At 44.8% G+C, this 16,571-nt stretch overlaps 1 protein-coding gene across 2 annotated transcripts in view; it reads right to left on the reverse strand.

Moving 5' to 3' along the window:
• Gmeb1 (glucocorticoid modulatory element binding protein 1) overlaps positions 1-16,571 on the reverse strand; it is a 39,021-nt gene that overhangs the window by 21,989 nt on the left and 461 nt on the right. The window contains exon 2 of one of the 2 annotated variants that reach the window (XM_028759903.1): positions 7,556-7,713. In XM_028759903.1, coding sequence (XP_028615736.1) covers positions 7,556-7,683 — 128 coding nt within the window. In that variant the 5' untranslated portion in view covers positions 7,684-7,713. The remainder of the gene's footprint in view (positions 1-7,555; positions 7,714-16,571) is intronic. The other variant, XM_028759904.1, reaches the window with a different exon arrangement.

Below are 16,571 nucleotides of genomic sequence, written 5' to 3' on the forward strand. Positions count from 1 at the left end.
GGAGCTGCCTGCCTAATGTGGGTGTTGGGAGCCAGACTTGGGTCCTCTGGAAGAGCAACACATTCTCTTCACCTGCTGAGCCATCTCTCCAGCCCTTCCTCAATAGCTGAAGGGCAGGTTCTCACCTTCCTTTCGCTGTAGCCCTCTACTCTAACACAGCTACTAATGCTGTGGTGACCCCCAACCATAAAATTATCTCCTTGATACTTCATAACTTTGCTACTGGTATGAATTATAGTGTAAATTTCTATATTTTCCGATAGTCTTAGGCAACCCCTATGAAAGGGTTGTTCAACCTCCAAAGGGGTCTTGACCCACAGGTTGAGAACCACTGCTTAAAATGCTCAAGATACAGTAAGTATTGCTTCAAGTATAGGACAGGCCTGTTCATAAAATTCACCTGACTAAAATAGAACCAGCAGACAGCTTGAGACAGGAAATGGCCTGATGACCCAGAAATGGATGACCCTTGCTGAAATCTAAACATTATAGAGTTGGGATTTATTTATTTATTTATTTTTAGCATTTTAGTCTCTCAGAAGCAAATTATTGGCTTAAACCAAACATGAACCTGCCCCGGGTACCCAGCAATCACCAGAGACACCACTAAATGGGAGGTTATACACTCTGTCTAAGGCCACACCACAATGAACACAACCTCTCTCATGTGCTCTTTGAAGCTAATCAGGGCTGGGCCTATTTGGACTCTGATGAAATAGGTTAGGTAAAGCAAATCTTCCCCAATGCCTCTACATTCAGATGACCTAACATGCCACACAAATGTCCTCTCTTCCCTCTCTCTCAGCAGCCTCGTGCACTGGCTCACAGACACTGGTATCTGAAGCAATGCCTGTCCTCTCTTCTCTGCAGATGCTGATTCAGCGCCGTGGTGGCACCTCTACTGTGCAGCCCTCCCTTTGAATGAATTATGTTTGCAATAATCACCATGCTACTTCTATTCCTGAGCTGAGTGTAATGTCACACGCCTGCCATCCCAGCACATGAGACATAGAGGCAGGAGGGTCAGGAGTTCTAGGTCAACCTGGAATACAAGACACTGTCCCAATAAACAAACCCAAACAATTCAGAAACCATTGTCTTGTCTCGTGTTCCACGTCCCTGTAAGGGGTGTCAGCCTGTACACTGCATGGGGCTGGGCACTGCACTAGACCTCTTCCTCTCTTTCCTGCTCTGGTGAAGTGGTAATTGTTTCTATTTCTTTCCCTTTCTTTTGTACAGTGGACATTAAACTAGACCCTTATACTTGGTAGATAGGTACTCTGTCACTAAATTGCATACACAGTTCGTCTACTAATTTTCTGATTTTTTTCCCTCAGTTCCAACAGCTGTCAAATCTTGCCAGAAAGATCTCTTTAACTCAGGTGTCCTCCCTGCCTCTAGTGCCATTGCTGCTACTTTGACAAGGGCCTCATTATGTCTACCCTCGAAGAGCTTGTCCAGACTCTCATCAATCCTGTATACGCCTACCAGAGTAATCATGTGGTTCTCCTCCTTAAAACACTCAAAATTTTGGGTTTCTTTGTATTTGCAGTTCTAGGGACTAAACCCAGAACCTCTCACATACTAGCCCAGGGTTCTACCCTTGAGCTAAATTGCTATTTATTTTTTTCGTCTCTTACTTTTTATTTTGAGACAAGATCATAATAAGTTGCCTAGGCTGGCCTCAAATTCAAATGATCCTTTTGCTTCAGACTCCACAGTGCTGAAATTACAGGCAGTGTCATCATACCCAGCTCCCATTGTTGGGTTCATTTTTTAGTTTTTCCATTGCTAGGGATAATACTCAGGATTGCCTGGAAGTGGTGGCAAACAACTTGAATCCCAGGCCTTGGGAGGCAGGGGCAGCCTGGTTTACAGAGTGAGCTCCAGGATAGGCATGGCTATACAGAGAAACCTGTCTTGAAAATACACACACACACACACACAAAACCCCACACTAAAACAACAGCAACAACAACAAATCCACCTGAGGCCCTCCTGCTCAGAACCAGGCAGGCACTGAACTGACTGAGCTCAAGCCTCCAGCTGTCTTCATAAGCAGTCTGCAGATCACGTGCTCATGACAGCCACTGATGTTGAGGGAGCATGAGGAGACTTAGAGGAGGAAGAGTCAGCAGTCTTTCTCCAGACAGGTGTTTCATCTGCCTCAGGAGACCAGCAGCGCCACCACAGGCACGATGGTGAAGCTCACTCTGGAAATGGACATCAGCCAGACTCCACCCTATGCTCTAAATCACTAGTCTTCAGGATAAACTCTGTCATACTCTTCCTACTGAATGCCTTCCTAGTGTGTTACTGACTGTAAAACATATCCTTCCATACTGATAATTACTTGAACCAAAATGTCAGTCTTCTCCCTGGGTAGTGGTGACTTGTGCCTTTAATCCCAGCAGAGGCAAGCAGATCTCTGTGAGTTCAAAGCCAGCCTGGTCTACAGCTCTAGAATACCCAGGGCTGTTACACAAACCCTGCCTCAAAAAAATTTGTTATCTCAAGAGTACAATGTTTCAGGAAAAGCAAACTCAGGAGCACATGCTGCCCAGGACTCACTAAGATGTCAGCTTATTTGGTTCAGGTGTACCTGTAACAGTCGCATGTTCTCAGCTACTGATAGTTTTCAGGTATTACCCAAGTATCTGATGAAGACTCTGAGCTAAGGATTTGGTTATTTTCTGTATAAGTCAGTTATTGATTCTATGCAATGAAAAAGGAGAACCAAGCCAAGCAGTGGTGGTGCTTTAATCCCAGCACTCAGGAGGCAGAGGCAGATAGATCTCTGAGGCTGAGGCCAGCCTGCTGTACAGAGTGAGTTCCAGGACAGCTGAGTGCTGAGGTTAAGTCTACACTAGCTAGCTTTATGTTTGATGTGTTGCCAAAGTGTCTGGATTCTGAATATAATTTTAATGGTTGTTATAAAACCGTATGAACAAACCAAGTTAAAAACTGCTAATTAAAAAATAATAACAAAGGTTGGAAACATGGTGCAGCAGTTAAAAAAAATTAGCTGCGCCGGGCGGTGGTGGCGCACGCCTTTAATCCCAGCACTTGGGAGGCAGAGGCAGGCGGATTTCTGAGTTCGCGGCCAGCCTGGTCTACCAAGTGAGTTCCAGGACAGCCAGGGCTACACAGAGAAACCCTGTCTTGAAAAACCAAAAAAAAAAAAAAAAAAAAATTAGCTGCTCTTGCAGAGGACTGAGTTCAATTCCCAGCACCCACATGATGCCTTACAACTGACTGTGACTCCAGTTCCAGGGAATCTGACACCTCACACAGACATACTTGCAGGCAAAATACTAATGAACAGGAAATAAAAATAAATCATTAAAATAAATAGAAGACACTTTCCTTCTACCTACTGCTCCCAGGCTAATCCCCCATCTCTCTTTTGGTATGATACTCTCTCTTTTTTTTGTTTTGTTTTGTTTTATTTTTCGAGACAGGGTTTCTCTGTGTAGTCCTAGCTGTCCTGGAACTCACTCTGTAGACCAGGCTGGCCTCAAACTCAGAAATCCGCCTGCCTCTGCCTCCCAAGTGCTGGGATTAAAGGCGTGCACCACCACCGCCCGGCCTGGTATGACACTCTTGATCTCTGGTTACAGCACATTTGGTATTTAATAAAACATTCTCAGGGCCGGACAGATGGCTAAGTGGCTAAGGGCTCTGGTCCTGAAAGGACCCATATTCTGTTCCCAGCACTCACTCAGTAGCTCACAATCTTTGGTAAATCCAGTTTCAGGGTATCTGGTGCTTCCTTCTGACCTCCAAGGCCATCAAGCATGTATACGGTACCTATACATAATGTCAGCAAAAGAATAAAATGTAAAAAACCAAATTCTTATTGATCTCTGTCTCCCCAAGAGATGCTCTAGATTAAATATGTTCATTTGTTCACTACCGTGTGCCTGACATTTCATAAACCAACATGGCAACATAACAGCTTCAGTAAATAGTTCTTTAATGAATAAGGAAATGAGCTGGAGATAAGAAAACAGTGCTTAAAATAAAATATGAAAACTACTGGGCATGATGGCTCAAGTCTGTAATCCAGCACCAAGAAAGCTAAGGCAGGAGGACTGCATCAAGTTTGAGGCCAGCCTGAGCTACACAATAAGATCAAATGTCAGAAGAATAGAATAGGGAGTTGGAGAGCTGGCTCAGTAGTTAAAAGCACTGACTGCTCTTCCAAAGAACCTGCGTTTTTTGACTTATTTTATTTTGTTTTTCTGACTGCATACATTCACTTCATAGATTTAGCGGTCCGGGAACTCACCATGTAGACCAGGCTGGGCTTGAACTCACAGACTGCCTCTGTCTCCTGAATGCTGGGGCTAAAGGTATTTATCATCATGCTCAGCTAACAACCTGCATTTAAATCCCAGCACCTAAATACTAGTTAAGAAACATCTCTAATTCTGTGAACACAGCACACAGGTGGTGTTCAAACATACATCCTGCCAAAACATTTATACACATAAAAAATTAACAAACAAAAATCAGTAACACCAACAAAAAGAAAACACAGACTACTCATTATGGATTACTATGAATTCAAAATGCCTGGAAAGTCAGAAATGGTGACAGAATCTTGGTCCCTTCATTTCCTCTGAGCTCTCTAAAAATGTTGTAAAAGAGATTTATTTGAAAAATTAAGCCGGGCAGTGGTGGCACATGCCTTTAATCCCAGCACTTGGGAGGCAGAGGCAGGCGGATTTCTGAGTTCGAGGCCAGCCTGGTCTACAGAGTGAGTTCCAGGACATCCCAGGCTATACAGAGAAACCCTGTCTCAAAAAACCAAAAAAAAAAAAAAAAAAGGAAAGTCAACCCATTAATATAAAAGTATCCCCGTATACACTGCCAGCGTCTCTGTGTACCCATGGGAAGCTATTTCAGCCTGCCTCTGCTGCCTAATGCATTCCTGCAAACATGGACATAATAAACACCTGGCAAAGTACAAATGTAAGTCAAGTTTAGTACTGTATGCCTGTAATTCCAACACTGGGGAAGCTGAGACAGGAGGATTTCTAGTTTGAGGTTGGCATAGGCTTTGTAGTGAGTCAAGGACAGCTGGAGATCTTACTTTCATAAAAGACATGGCTCTGAGGTTAAAAACACTGCCTGCTCCCAGAGGACCCACCCATGGCTGTTGGCTCAAACTGAGTATCTCCAGCTCCAGGATCTGATGCCCTCTTCTGGTCTCCACATGCACCTACACGTGTGCACATTCCCATGCAACGATACACTCGAAAATTTAAGAAGTAATTTAAGAATTACAAAAAGCAGAGGCAGCATTTTACACCCAAATACTAGCATTCGAGGGATAGAGGCAGAAGGGTCTGGGATACAAGACAATTCTGCGTTACCTAACAAGACTGTCTCAGAGAAAGAGACAAGCGAAGAAAGCATCAGTATCAAACTCTTCTGACAGTCTCCGTTCGCCCGCGCTCTCAGCTCCAGAACCAGCTTACCCACCATGTGTCACCATGACACAAGTTCCTTTTCCTTTCTTTTTTTTCCTTTTGGGTCCAGTTACACCTTAGCTTTTGTTGGTTCTATTTTTGTGATTTTAAAAAGTGATTTACTTTTATAGGTAAATACCTGTATGCATGTGTACACACCACATACATACTGCGCCCACTGCTTTGAAAACGCTAGGAGTGGAATCAGGGTCCCCCTTCAAGAGCAGTCAGCATTCTTAACTGCTAAGTCATTTCTCCAGGCTGTTTGTGTGTGTGTGTGTATGTGTCTGTGTAAAATATATTATATGTGTGTGTGCATGCGTGTTGTATGTGTTATGTGTGTGTATATTTTGTTTTTTGAGACAGTTTCTCTGTGTAGTTGATTGCATTAGAGCTAGCTCTGTAGACCAGGCTACCCTTGAACTCATAAAAGTAAACCTACCTCTGCCTTCTGAGTGCTGGGATTAAAAGTGTGTGCCACCTCCTGCCCTAATTATATATAACACACACACGTATATATGTATGTATGTGTGCATGTACATGTATATGTGTGTGTGCGTATACACACACGCACATATAATTTCCAAGACATATGTTTTCCAAGACAGGGATTTTTTTGTGTAGCCCTGGCTGTCCTGGAACTCACTCTGTAGAATAGGCTGGCTTTGAACTACAGAAATCTGCCTGCTTCTGACTCCCAAGTGCTGGGACTAAAGACATGTGCCCCGACCACGAGGCTTTTTTTTTTTAATTACCTCTTTAAAGTTAGGCATGGAAGCACCACACACCTATCATCTCAACACTGAAGAGGCTAAGGGAGAAGGATGGTGAACTTGAGTCCAATCTGGGCTACATAACAAGACCTTGTCTCAAAAAAATAAAGAAAAAGAAACGAAGGAAGACAGACCAACCACTACCATCAACTTACCTCCTCCAGGGTTTTTCTGTGTAGCCCTGACTGTTCTGGAACTTGCTCTATAAACCAGACTGACCTCCAAATGAAGAGATCTACCTGCCTCTGCCTTCCAAGTGCTGGGATCAAAGGAGTGTGAGACCACTGCCCAGCCCAAAGAAAAGCTCAAGTTCTTTTTTGTTTGTTTGTTTGTTTTTGTTTTGTTTTGTTTTGTTTTTTTTCGAGACAGGGTTTCTCTGTATAGCCCTGGCTGTCCTGGAACTCACTCTGTAGACCAGGCTGGCCTTGAATTCAGAAATCCACCTGCCTCTGCCTCCCAAGTACTGGGATTAAAGGTGTGCGCCACCACCGTCCGGCAGAAAAGCTCAAGTTCTATCTTTTAGGGTTAGTATATAGGATAGCTCAGGGACAGATCACCTGTGCAGCATAAGAGAGGTTACGGGTTTGATCCTGGATGGTGCAAAGGCATTTTAGTCAACTTTCCTTTCTAACTGATAATGATCCACTCGTCCCTTCTTCGTCTTCACTACGTAAGGGACTCCATACTTAATCCATGCACTTTTGGCTTTTACAACTAGATTGCAGGCTCCATGCTGGCGAGGACCTTGTACTCTGTCTCCTCTAGCTTCGTGGTAGTGCATCCTTACGGTGATGGCGGTGGACAGATACTTTTGATAATGTGCTGGTCCAGGAGTGTTTGAGAGCTTATAGTAGAAATATTTTTGGATGTGCCTTTCTTAGTTTCTGAATCAACACCTGGGCCCTGTGCTAAACAGTGTGGACAGAGAAGATGAGGGAGCCATGTAACTCACCCTTGGAGAGCTCCCACTGTAAAGACAGAGAAGGACACTAGGAAACAGCTCTAGGATGACAGGACGAGTACCTATTACTGAGATGAGATCCAGCCAGCTCCAGCTGAAGCAAATGTTCATGCTGTACCTGTATTTTTTATTTTTATTTTTTTCCGAGGCAGGGTTTCTTGTATAGCCCTGGTTGTCCTGGAACTCACTCTGTAGACCAGGCTGGCCTCGAACTCAGAAATCCACCTGCCTCTGCCTCCCAAGTACTGGAAATAAAGGCTTGCACCACCACTGCCCAGCTATTTCCCAACCTTTAAACCTCTCAATAATAACTGTCTGGAATATCCACATCCCTAGCCACTCACCCTTGTTGCACAGGCTGCAACTGCAAGATCACTTGAGTTTTAGTGTCTTCTGGGTTCTCGCCTTCATTTCCTTCAGTGGGCACCACAACCACATCTCCCACTGGGACGCTCACTTCCGCATTGGCCATCTTTCACATGAAGTCAGCTAGCTGGGGCTGCTGCGGGGAACAAGAAGCATGAGTAACTTAACTTCATCTTGAAAGGGAAAGCTACGGGAGAGGAGCTCAAGATAAGGAACAGCTCGGAGTGCCCACAAACTGTCCTCTGCAAAGGATGAGAACTGAGAGGAGCTGACAGGCGCACACAGGCTCTTAGCATGTTTTCATAGACATATGACTCACCAGTGGTCTGCCAGAGCCAACTCTACCATCTCCTCTCAAGTTTAGAGAAATTAAATTGGTAGCCTGGGATCATCAGCACTGGGAGGGATCACATCAGCACAGAAATTAACAGCACTAGATCATACGATTTTGTTTTTATTCAGGGTTTTGTTTTGTTTTTTGAGACAGGGTCTCACTATGTAATGTTCTCTGACCTGGAAATCAATATCTAGACCAGGTTGGCTTCAAACTCGAAGATGAGTCTGCCTTTGCCTCCTGAGTTCTGGGATCAAAGAACTTTGCTCTTTGTTTTGGTTTTGAGAAGGGACTCTCAGTAAGTATTCCAGGCTAGCTCCAACGTGCTGATCCTTCCACCTCTGCCTCCTGAGTGCTGGCATTGCAAGCATGCACCATACCTGGCTTGTTTTTCTGTGGATCAAGTTACAGCATAGACTAGTTCCATCCCAAAGAGTGGCCCCTGGAAAGTAGGAATCATACCTATTTTAAGTGCAAGTAGCCATTACATATCAAGTATGTAATATTAGACACAATGCTCTATCCTTTTTTTTTTTTAAGATTTTTTTTTTTTTTAATGTATAGGGGTACACTGTAGCTGTCTTCAGCCATGCCAGAAGAGGGCATCAGATCCCATTAACAATGGTTGTGAGCCACCATGTGGTTGCTGGGAATTGAACTCAGGACTTCTAGAAGAGCAGTCAGTGCTCTTAACCGCTAAGCCATCTCACCAGCCCCATAGTGTTCTATCCTTAATAAACACTCAGTAAGCATCTGAATTTAGCTGCATAGCTGTTAATAGATACTGACTTCGCTGTCTTAAAAACCTATCTCTTGGGCTGGAGAAATGGCTCAGCCATTAAAGGCTAGGCTCACAATCAAAAAACCTATCTTTTTCTTTCTATTTATCTCTTTGACAGGGTTTCTCTGTGTAGCCCTGGCTGTTCTACAACTCAGATTCTAGACAAGGCTGGCCTCAAACTCAAGAGATCCTACAACTCATATATATATATATATATATATATATATATATATATATATATATATATACACGCTGAGCCGTGGTGGCGCATGCCTTTAATCCCAGCACTTGGGAGGCAGAGGCAGGTGGATTTCTGAGTTCAAGGCCAGCCTGGTCTACAAAGTGAGTTCCAGGACAGCCAGGGCTATCCAGAGAAACCCTGTCTAGAAAAAACAAAACCAAAAAGAAAAACAAGAAAAAAAATTGTTTTACATGCATTGGCGTTTTGCCCACATGAATGTCTGTGAGGGTGTGGAACCCAAGCCTCTGGAAGAGCAATCAGTGCTCTTAACCACTGAGCCCATCTTTCTAGTCCAGAACTTTTCTTTTAGAGACAAGGTCTCAAATTCAAAGCAATCCTTCTGCCTCAGCTTCAATGTGCTGGAATTACAGAGTATAAGTCACCAAGCCTGGCTCTAAGAACTTTGTTCTTTTTTTAATTTTTAGAGATGGAGTCTCAGGTTGTCCAGGCTGACTTGGACTGTCTCTGTAACTAATGACGACCTTGAACTCCTGATCGTCCTCTTCTACTGGGAGTGCTGGGACTAAGGTCAGCACCTCCACATGACTCACAGAAACAGATCAGCTGTCCACCGTGAATGGAGACGACTTTGTCTGACAGCTCCTCGCAGAGCTACTGAGGACACCACCACCAAGTACCATGTGCTCCTCGCAGAGCTACTGAGGACACCACCACCACGTACCATGTGCTCCTCGCGGAGCTACTGAGGACACCACCAAGTACCATGTGCCCCTTCAAGCTGAAGTACAGACCCTGTTTTTTGGTTTTTGTTTTAATTGTTGTTTGTATGTCTGTGTATTCGCCAAGGCATCCATGGAGAGGTCAGAGGACAAACCTGGAGTCAGCTCTCTCCTTCTGCCATGAGAGCCAGGCTTGCAATGGCAAGCACTTTTACCTACTGTGCCATTTTGCTGTCTCCATTGTCCCAATCTTTATGAAAACTCAAGAGGGTTTCAGGATATCCTGCAGCTGTTAGACTTCAGATCTCAGGAAAATTGTTGGTTTTTTTCAGTGCTAGGAACCCAAATCAGAGCCTTGTACATGGTGGGTAAGCGCTCTAACAATGAGCAGTCCTTTACACTACACTTGAAGTGGGTGGGGGGGGGGGGGGAACTAGGTGCTGTTACACTGGGAGACTGAATCCTGAAGATTAGGAAACATTTGAATACACCCAGAGATATATAATTTGAAGGCCAGCTTGTCTTGAAATAAAGAGGAAGAGGACAGAGAAGAGAAGGGAGGGAGTACAAGAAAATACACTGAATTTACTCCCTCAGTATATGTGGGTCTGTAAAGGTGACCAGGAGACAGCCATGTTGGTCATGGATTCAAACTGGAATGTGTAACTGATAGCCAGAGAACCAAGTCACTCCTCAGCTATGCCAGCCTTGTTTGCCTAAAATACACATACTTAACATGTCATTCAAAGCGGACCTCACTGGCCTCAGCATACTCCAGCTTTATCTACAGCATTAATCTCCAACCCTGTCAGCTACTGGCTGATATTAGTATGAACACATACTAATGTGTTTCCAGCACTCTAACCATTCTATTTTCTAAGCACCAGCGTAAAGCTACCATCCCTGCACTTTCTTTTCAGAATTTCCCCCCAAATGTGGCCTGTCACTCTCTCCTGCTGTTTGCACACTTCCCAGCACTTTGTCTTGAAAAATACACTGCCCAGTTACCTGTATAGACCTTAATAGCCTTAGCTGTCCTGTGCCCTCTTGTTTATTTGTTCTGCTGCTTCTAGGGATTGAACATGTCATAAAACACATGCTAATGTTCATGGCCCTATGTTCTACAACTCGTTGTTGTTGTTGTTTGTTTGTTGTTTTTCCAAGAAAGGGTTTCTCTGTGTAGCCCTGGCTATCCTGGAACTAACTCTATAGACCAGGCTAGTCTCTGCCTCCAGAGTGCTGGGATTAAGGCCCTTCATTCCTTTCTTAGTTTTTTTTTTTTTTTTTTTTTTTTTTTTGGTTTTTCGAGACAGGGTTTCTCTGTATAGCCCTGGCTGTCCTGGAACTCACTCTGTAGACCAGGCTGGCCCCGAACTCAGAAATCCGCCTGCCTCTGCCTCCCAAGTGCTGGGATTAAAGGCGTGCGCCACCAACGCCCGGCTTCTTTCTTAGTTTTTTGAAAGAGTTTTTCTGTGTATCCCTGGCTGTCCTGTAAGTCACTCTGTAAAACTGAACTCAAAAGACCTCCCAAGTGCTGGAATTAAGGGTGTGTATCACACCACCAAGTTTGTTCTTGGTTTTTCAAGACAAAGTAGTGTTATGTAGCTCAGACTAGCCTCAAATATCTGTCTCATCAGGCTCAGTGCTTAGGCACTGTTTTATTGAAACACTCTTGAGTCCCCATCACTCTCCTCAGCTTTGACACTGATAATGTGGATTCACCTTGTCATGTCCTGTCAAATTCCTTCTTCTCTGGCTTCTAATACAAAGTTTTTTTGTTTTTTTTTTTTTTTGGTTTTTCGACACAGGGTTTCTCTGTGTAGCGCTGGCTGTCCTGGAACTCACTGTGTAGACCAGGCTGGCCTCGAACTCAGAAATCCACCTGCCTCTGCCTCCCAAGTGCTGGGATTAGAGGCGTGCGCCACCACCGCCTGCCCTCCATGTGGTTTCAAAAGGAGGGAACTCAGGAATTATTTTTGTCTCCTCTCTCAAAATCCAATCAACCACAAAACCCTATACCCTATCCAATCTCCTGTGTGTGTGTGTGTGTGTGTGTGTGTGTGTGTTTGCGCGCGTGCACATATGTGTATTCTTCCCATTCTCCATCTGTGCTATCAACACTGTATGTATCTGGGATGTCACACTGTCACCTGGGTTTTCCAGCTATTTCTCTATATCCCAACCTTTGGTCTTAAGAGTCCTCCCATTCATTCCCCACATAACCTAAGTGATCCTACCAAAGGCCATGCCTTAATATGCACTCCTGTTGCTGTGAAAATAAAGTTCGAGCACTTCGCTGTGGCCTATAAAGTCTTGCCAATCAGCCCTCTTTTCAAAGCTGACAACTCAGCTCCTGTCACTGTTTTCCAGCTTTCAAACAGGTCACGTTTCCTAGACTGAGCCTCAGAACTAGCTTTCTGCCCCAAGGATTGTCCGTCCTTTCCTTCAGGCTAGTCTCTGTTAACCCTTTGAAGATATCTGTGGGAAGACCTTCGAGTGACTTCTTTCACTAGGTTTGAGCTTGTGCCCATTTCCCATCATGCTTTTCTTTCCTCTTTGGGTAAGAGGGGTCAGTGGGGGCTGTTGAGGATTGAGGTGAAAGCTCTTCTGCTTAGCTGTAAGTCAGGCTGTGTCTTCCCACAGCTTGTTTCTGCTGTGCTGGCCAGGCTGATCTCTAACTTCTGGGTCTGAGCGATCCTTCTACCACGGTCTCCAGAGTCATTCAACTATATAGGTTTACTAATTTTGGGGTGGCCTTGAAATTCACTGTGTCACTGAGGATGATCCTGAACTCCTGGTCCCCTTCCGTCCACTTCCCAGATGCTGGCATTCCAGATGTGTGCCACCGTGCTCAGCTTTACAGTACAGTTTAAGAAGAAACTCTCTGAATTTGTATAAAATAGTAGCACCTTAAGTCTGAAGCAGGGGCTGGAGAGATGTCTCATCAGGTGAGAACCCGTGTTCATCTTGTAGAGAGGACCCAGGTTGGATTCTCAACACCCACAGGGGCTCACACTCACCTTAACTCCAGTCCCAGAGGGGTTGATGCCCTTTTTGACTTTCCTAGGCACAAATGTGGCACATATACGTACATTTATTCAAAATATTCATATGTATAAAAAAAGAAAATAAACCTTTTGTCTTAGTTTTTGAGATAGAGTCTTGTATGTTGTTATAACTAGTTTTAAACTCACTAAATTAGGTTGGCCTCAAACAAGAAAATAAATCTTTTTTTTTCCCCAAGATTTTTTTTTCTATGTAGTCTTGGGTGTTATCCTGTCCTGGGACTCAATCTGTAGATCAAAGTGGCCTTGAACTCACAGACATCCACCTGCTTCTGCCTCCCAAGTGCAGGTTTTAGAGGCGTGTGCCACCAGGCTCAGATAAGAAAGTAAATATTAAAACAAATAAACAAACAAATCATTTGAGATAAAAATGTAACTCCTAAGAAAGATTTATTCCACCAAAAAAGGAAGAGAGTTTTAATTTTGGGAAATTGTGGGGAGACAGGAGGATGGGACAAGGCCTTGTTATCTAATAGCTGCCTGGCCTGGGACTCATCATGCAGCCCAAGGTAGCTCAAACTTCTAAGAATCCTATCGCCTTTGAGTAGTGGGACTATATGAGTTGAGTCAAAGACTGTCTTCAGGTACATACGGTTTCTCTGTGTAGCTCTGGCTATCATAAAACTCACTCTGTAGATTAGGCTGGTCTGGAACTCAGAGATCCGCTTGCCTCTGCCTCCAGAGTACTGGGATTAAAAGCATTCGCCATCACCCTCTACAAAATTTGTATTTTATTCCTTCCATACCTTGGAACCCAGGAGGAATGTTCTGACTTCTAACCATTGAGAATAAGAGTCACCTAGAACATGTTTTTAGTGACAGAGAAAAGTCCAGTTCAACAAGACAACTCATAACTCTTAGTAAAATGAAGTTTAGGTTCAATATGGTAAATATCACATTTCTAGTGAGTAACTCCAAACCAACAGCAGACTACGTGGCTAACTGCAGGGTCATCTCTTTAAGAAGTGTGAACACAAAACTGCCCCTTGTTTATAACAACACAAACTCCCGAGGTGAGACAAGGGAGCTGATCCCATAGGTATTTCACAGAAGAAGCCTTGCAATATCCCTCGTGAAATCACACCGTGTGCTCTGTAATTCTATGAGAACATACAAAAACATGACACAATTTTAAATAAAATTTAGTCAATTATGTGGAAAGAAGTATTGCAGGGGCAGTACAGCTCAGGGCAGAGGCTTGGCGTGAGCCATGGAGTCAATCTACAGGAGAAGAATGTTGGTCTGTACTTTGCTTTGTAGTCCTTGCTTTGTTTGGGGCTGGTCTCACCATGCAGCTGACCTTGTGCTGCTGAGCCTCCAGCTTCTACCTACCAAGCTCAGCAACTGCAGGCAAGAACCACCACATTCAGTTACGTGGGGTTTTTGAGACAAAAGTCTCACTAGGTAGTCCAGGCTGACTCAGTCTACAGAGAGCTGGGATTACAGATGCATGCTAATGGACTACTGCTCTGCAGTTATTTTCAGGACAAAAAAAAAAAAAGGCCTGGTTACCCGAGTTACATCTCTAGATCTCATTCATATAAAGGTTAAAGGAGAGAACCAACTCCATAAAACCCTCTGGCCTCTACCCACTGGCACACCACGCATGGCACATGTACCCCCTCCCAACATTATGCATACAGTGAGCAGGAAGCCAGACATAGTGGCACAAGTCTAACCCAGCACTCTGAGGGTGGAAGCAGGCAGGTTAGGGATTCAAGGTCATCCTCAGTTACATAAGGAGGCTGAGGCTACTGGAACCTTTGTCAAAAAGGGAGGGGGGGTGCCTGGCAAGATGGCTCGGAAGGTAAAGATAGGCTATTGTTGTCAAGCATGAATGTCTGAAGGACACACACAGAAGGAGGAATCAAATCCTGTGTTGTCCTCTGATCTCCACAAGTACACCACGGCAGACCAGCAGAGACAGACAGACAGACAGACACACACACACACACACACACACACACACACACACACACACACGAGTCACAGGAACATATCCATCTTTGTTGTTGTTTTGAGACACGGGTTCACTATATAGCCCTGGCTATCCTGGAACTTGCAATGTAGCAGGCCTCAAACTCAAGATATCTGCCTGCTTCTGCCTTACAAGTGAGTGAGGACAGAATTACAGGCATGTGCTCCCGTGCCAAGTAATACATCTAATTTTAAAATCTCAGCCCAGGAGAGGCAAAAGCAGAAAGATACGAAAAGTGTAAAGTCAGTCTGGTCTACATAGCAAGTTCCAGTCAAACCAGAGCTACAAAGTAAGATGCCAAGGGGAGGAAAAAAAAAAAAAAAGCGAGCACATATAACGACCTCCCACCTACATTCAAGCACCTGAGCATCACAGACAAGACTACCATAAGTTCAAAGCAGCCCAGGCTACATAGTGGATTCAAAGCTAGCATGGGAAACATAGTGAGCCCCAGTGTCTAATAACATACAGAACAACCTGGCATAGCTGGGAGGCAGAAGCAGGTGAATCTCATTGAGTTTGATGCCAGCCAGAACTATATAATGAGACCTTATCTCAAAAAGAAACAAACAAACAAACAAAAGCCGGGCAGTGATGGCACAGGCCTTTAATCCCAGCACTCATAAGGAGAGGCAGGTAAATCTCTTGAGTTCAAGGCCAGGCAGGTCTACGAGGATTTCAGGGCAGCCAGGACTACACAAAGATACCCTGTCTCAAATACCAAAATAATTCAAGGCCAGCGTCATCTGAAGAATGAGTTCCAGGGCACCCAGAGCCACGAAGAGAAACCCAGTCTCAAATAAGTAAATAAATAAATAACCAAAACCAACAAAAAAACAAGTCTCCAAGTTGCAACTTTATTACTTAAGCACAAAACTCACTAAGTCCACCCCTTTTCGTATGCACTTAGTAGTTGATCCAAAGTGAATTCAGATATAATGAACCCAAGGTCATTCCACAGAACCACTCTGCAGGAAGTATCGAGAGGAAATGAAGTTCTATATAAATCACAGATTGGAGGCTTCTATATAGGTGAGGTGTTTGGAGGAATCAAAGGATACGTTTTTTAAGTCACCCCTCTAGACTGTAAGAAATCAAAACAGGGCCCAAACCAACCCAACGAAGCTCACAGTAGCTTAATCAGTGAACTTGATTAAGTATAAATGAAAAACAAGTTTTATATGGTTGAAACATTAGAAGCAATAGGCCCAAGCTCTTATGAAAACGTTTCATAATACTAGCCAAGGAAAGGGGGGGGCTGAACAGATGGGAAGAGCCTGCAGATGTGGAGAAAATCCCTACTTCCTGGTTCTTCTAGACACAGAAACAGGTCTCATTTTGAGAGTTTAGGGGTTCCCTGCTCCCTGGACAGCCAGATCAAGACCCTCGGCTAAGATTCTGCCCACATTTCTCTCGCTTCTCAATTAGAGGACACCTGACCAATTCCCCTGTCACTTCTGAAAGCAAGGGGTCCCCTCTTCTCATCACCCCTCATAACCTTAGCTTTCCTCATCTCCCGAAGCAGAAAACCAGCCTGCTCTCCACCTGGCCACCGGAGATACTCCATTCTGAAGCCCTCGGGTGGACCCTTCTCCTCCTTACTGCCCTTCATCTGGAGAAGGACGCTCCTTCCTCTCCTAGCCCTCCAAAGGACCTGCCTCCTTCTCCTGAGGTCCTGGTGGCCCAGGCCTCTTCCCTCTGGCGAAGGCTAGACCCTCCTTCCTACACTCGGCACCCCACCCCCACCGCGGCACGCCGCCCTCTCCCCCCACCCCCGCACGACCCAGGCCTGACCCAGCTCCTCCGCGAAAGGCCCGAGCTCCCAGACCCCGTATCTGGGGGGGTTCCCCGGTTCCCCTGGCCCCTCCGCGAGGACTTCCGGGCCCCTCGGTCCGGGGGCGCAGAGCCTCCCCCC

Source organism: Grammomys surdaster, unplaced genomic scaffold (genome assembly GCF_004785775.1).
Source record: "Grammomys surdaster isolate TR1022 unplaced genomic scaffold, NIH_TR_1.0 126313, whole genome shotgun sequence".
In the NCBI taxonomy this organism is placed as follows: Eukaryota; Metazoa; Chordata; class Mammalia; order Rodentia; family Muridae; genus Grammomys; species Grammomys surdaster.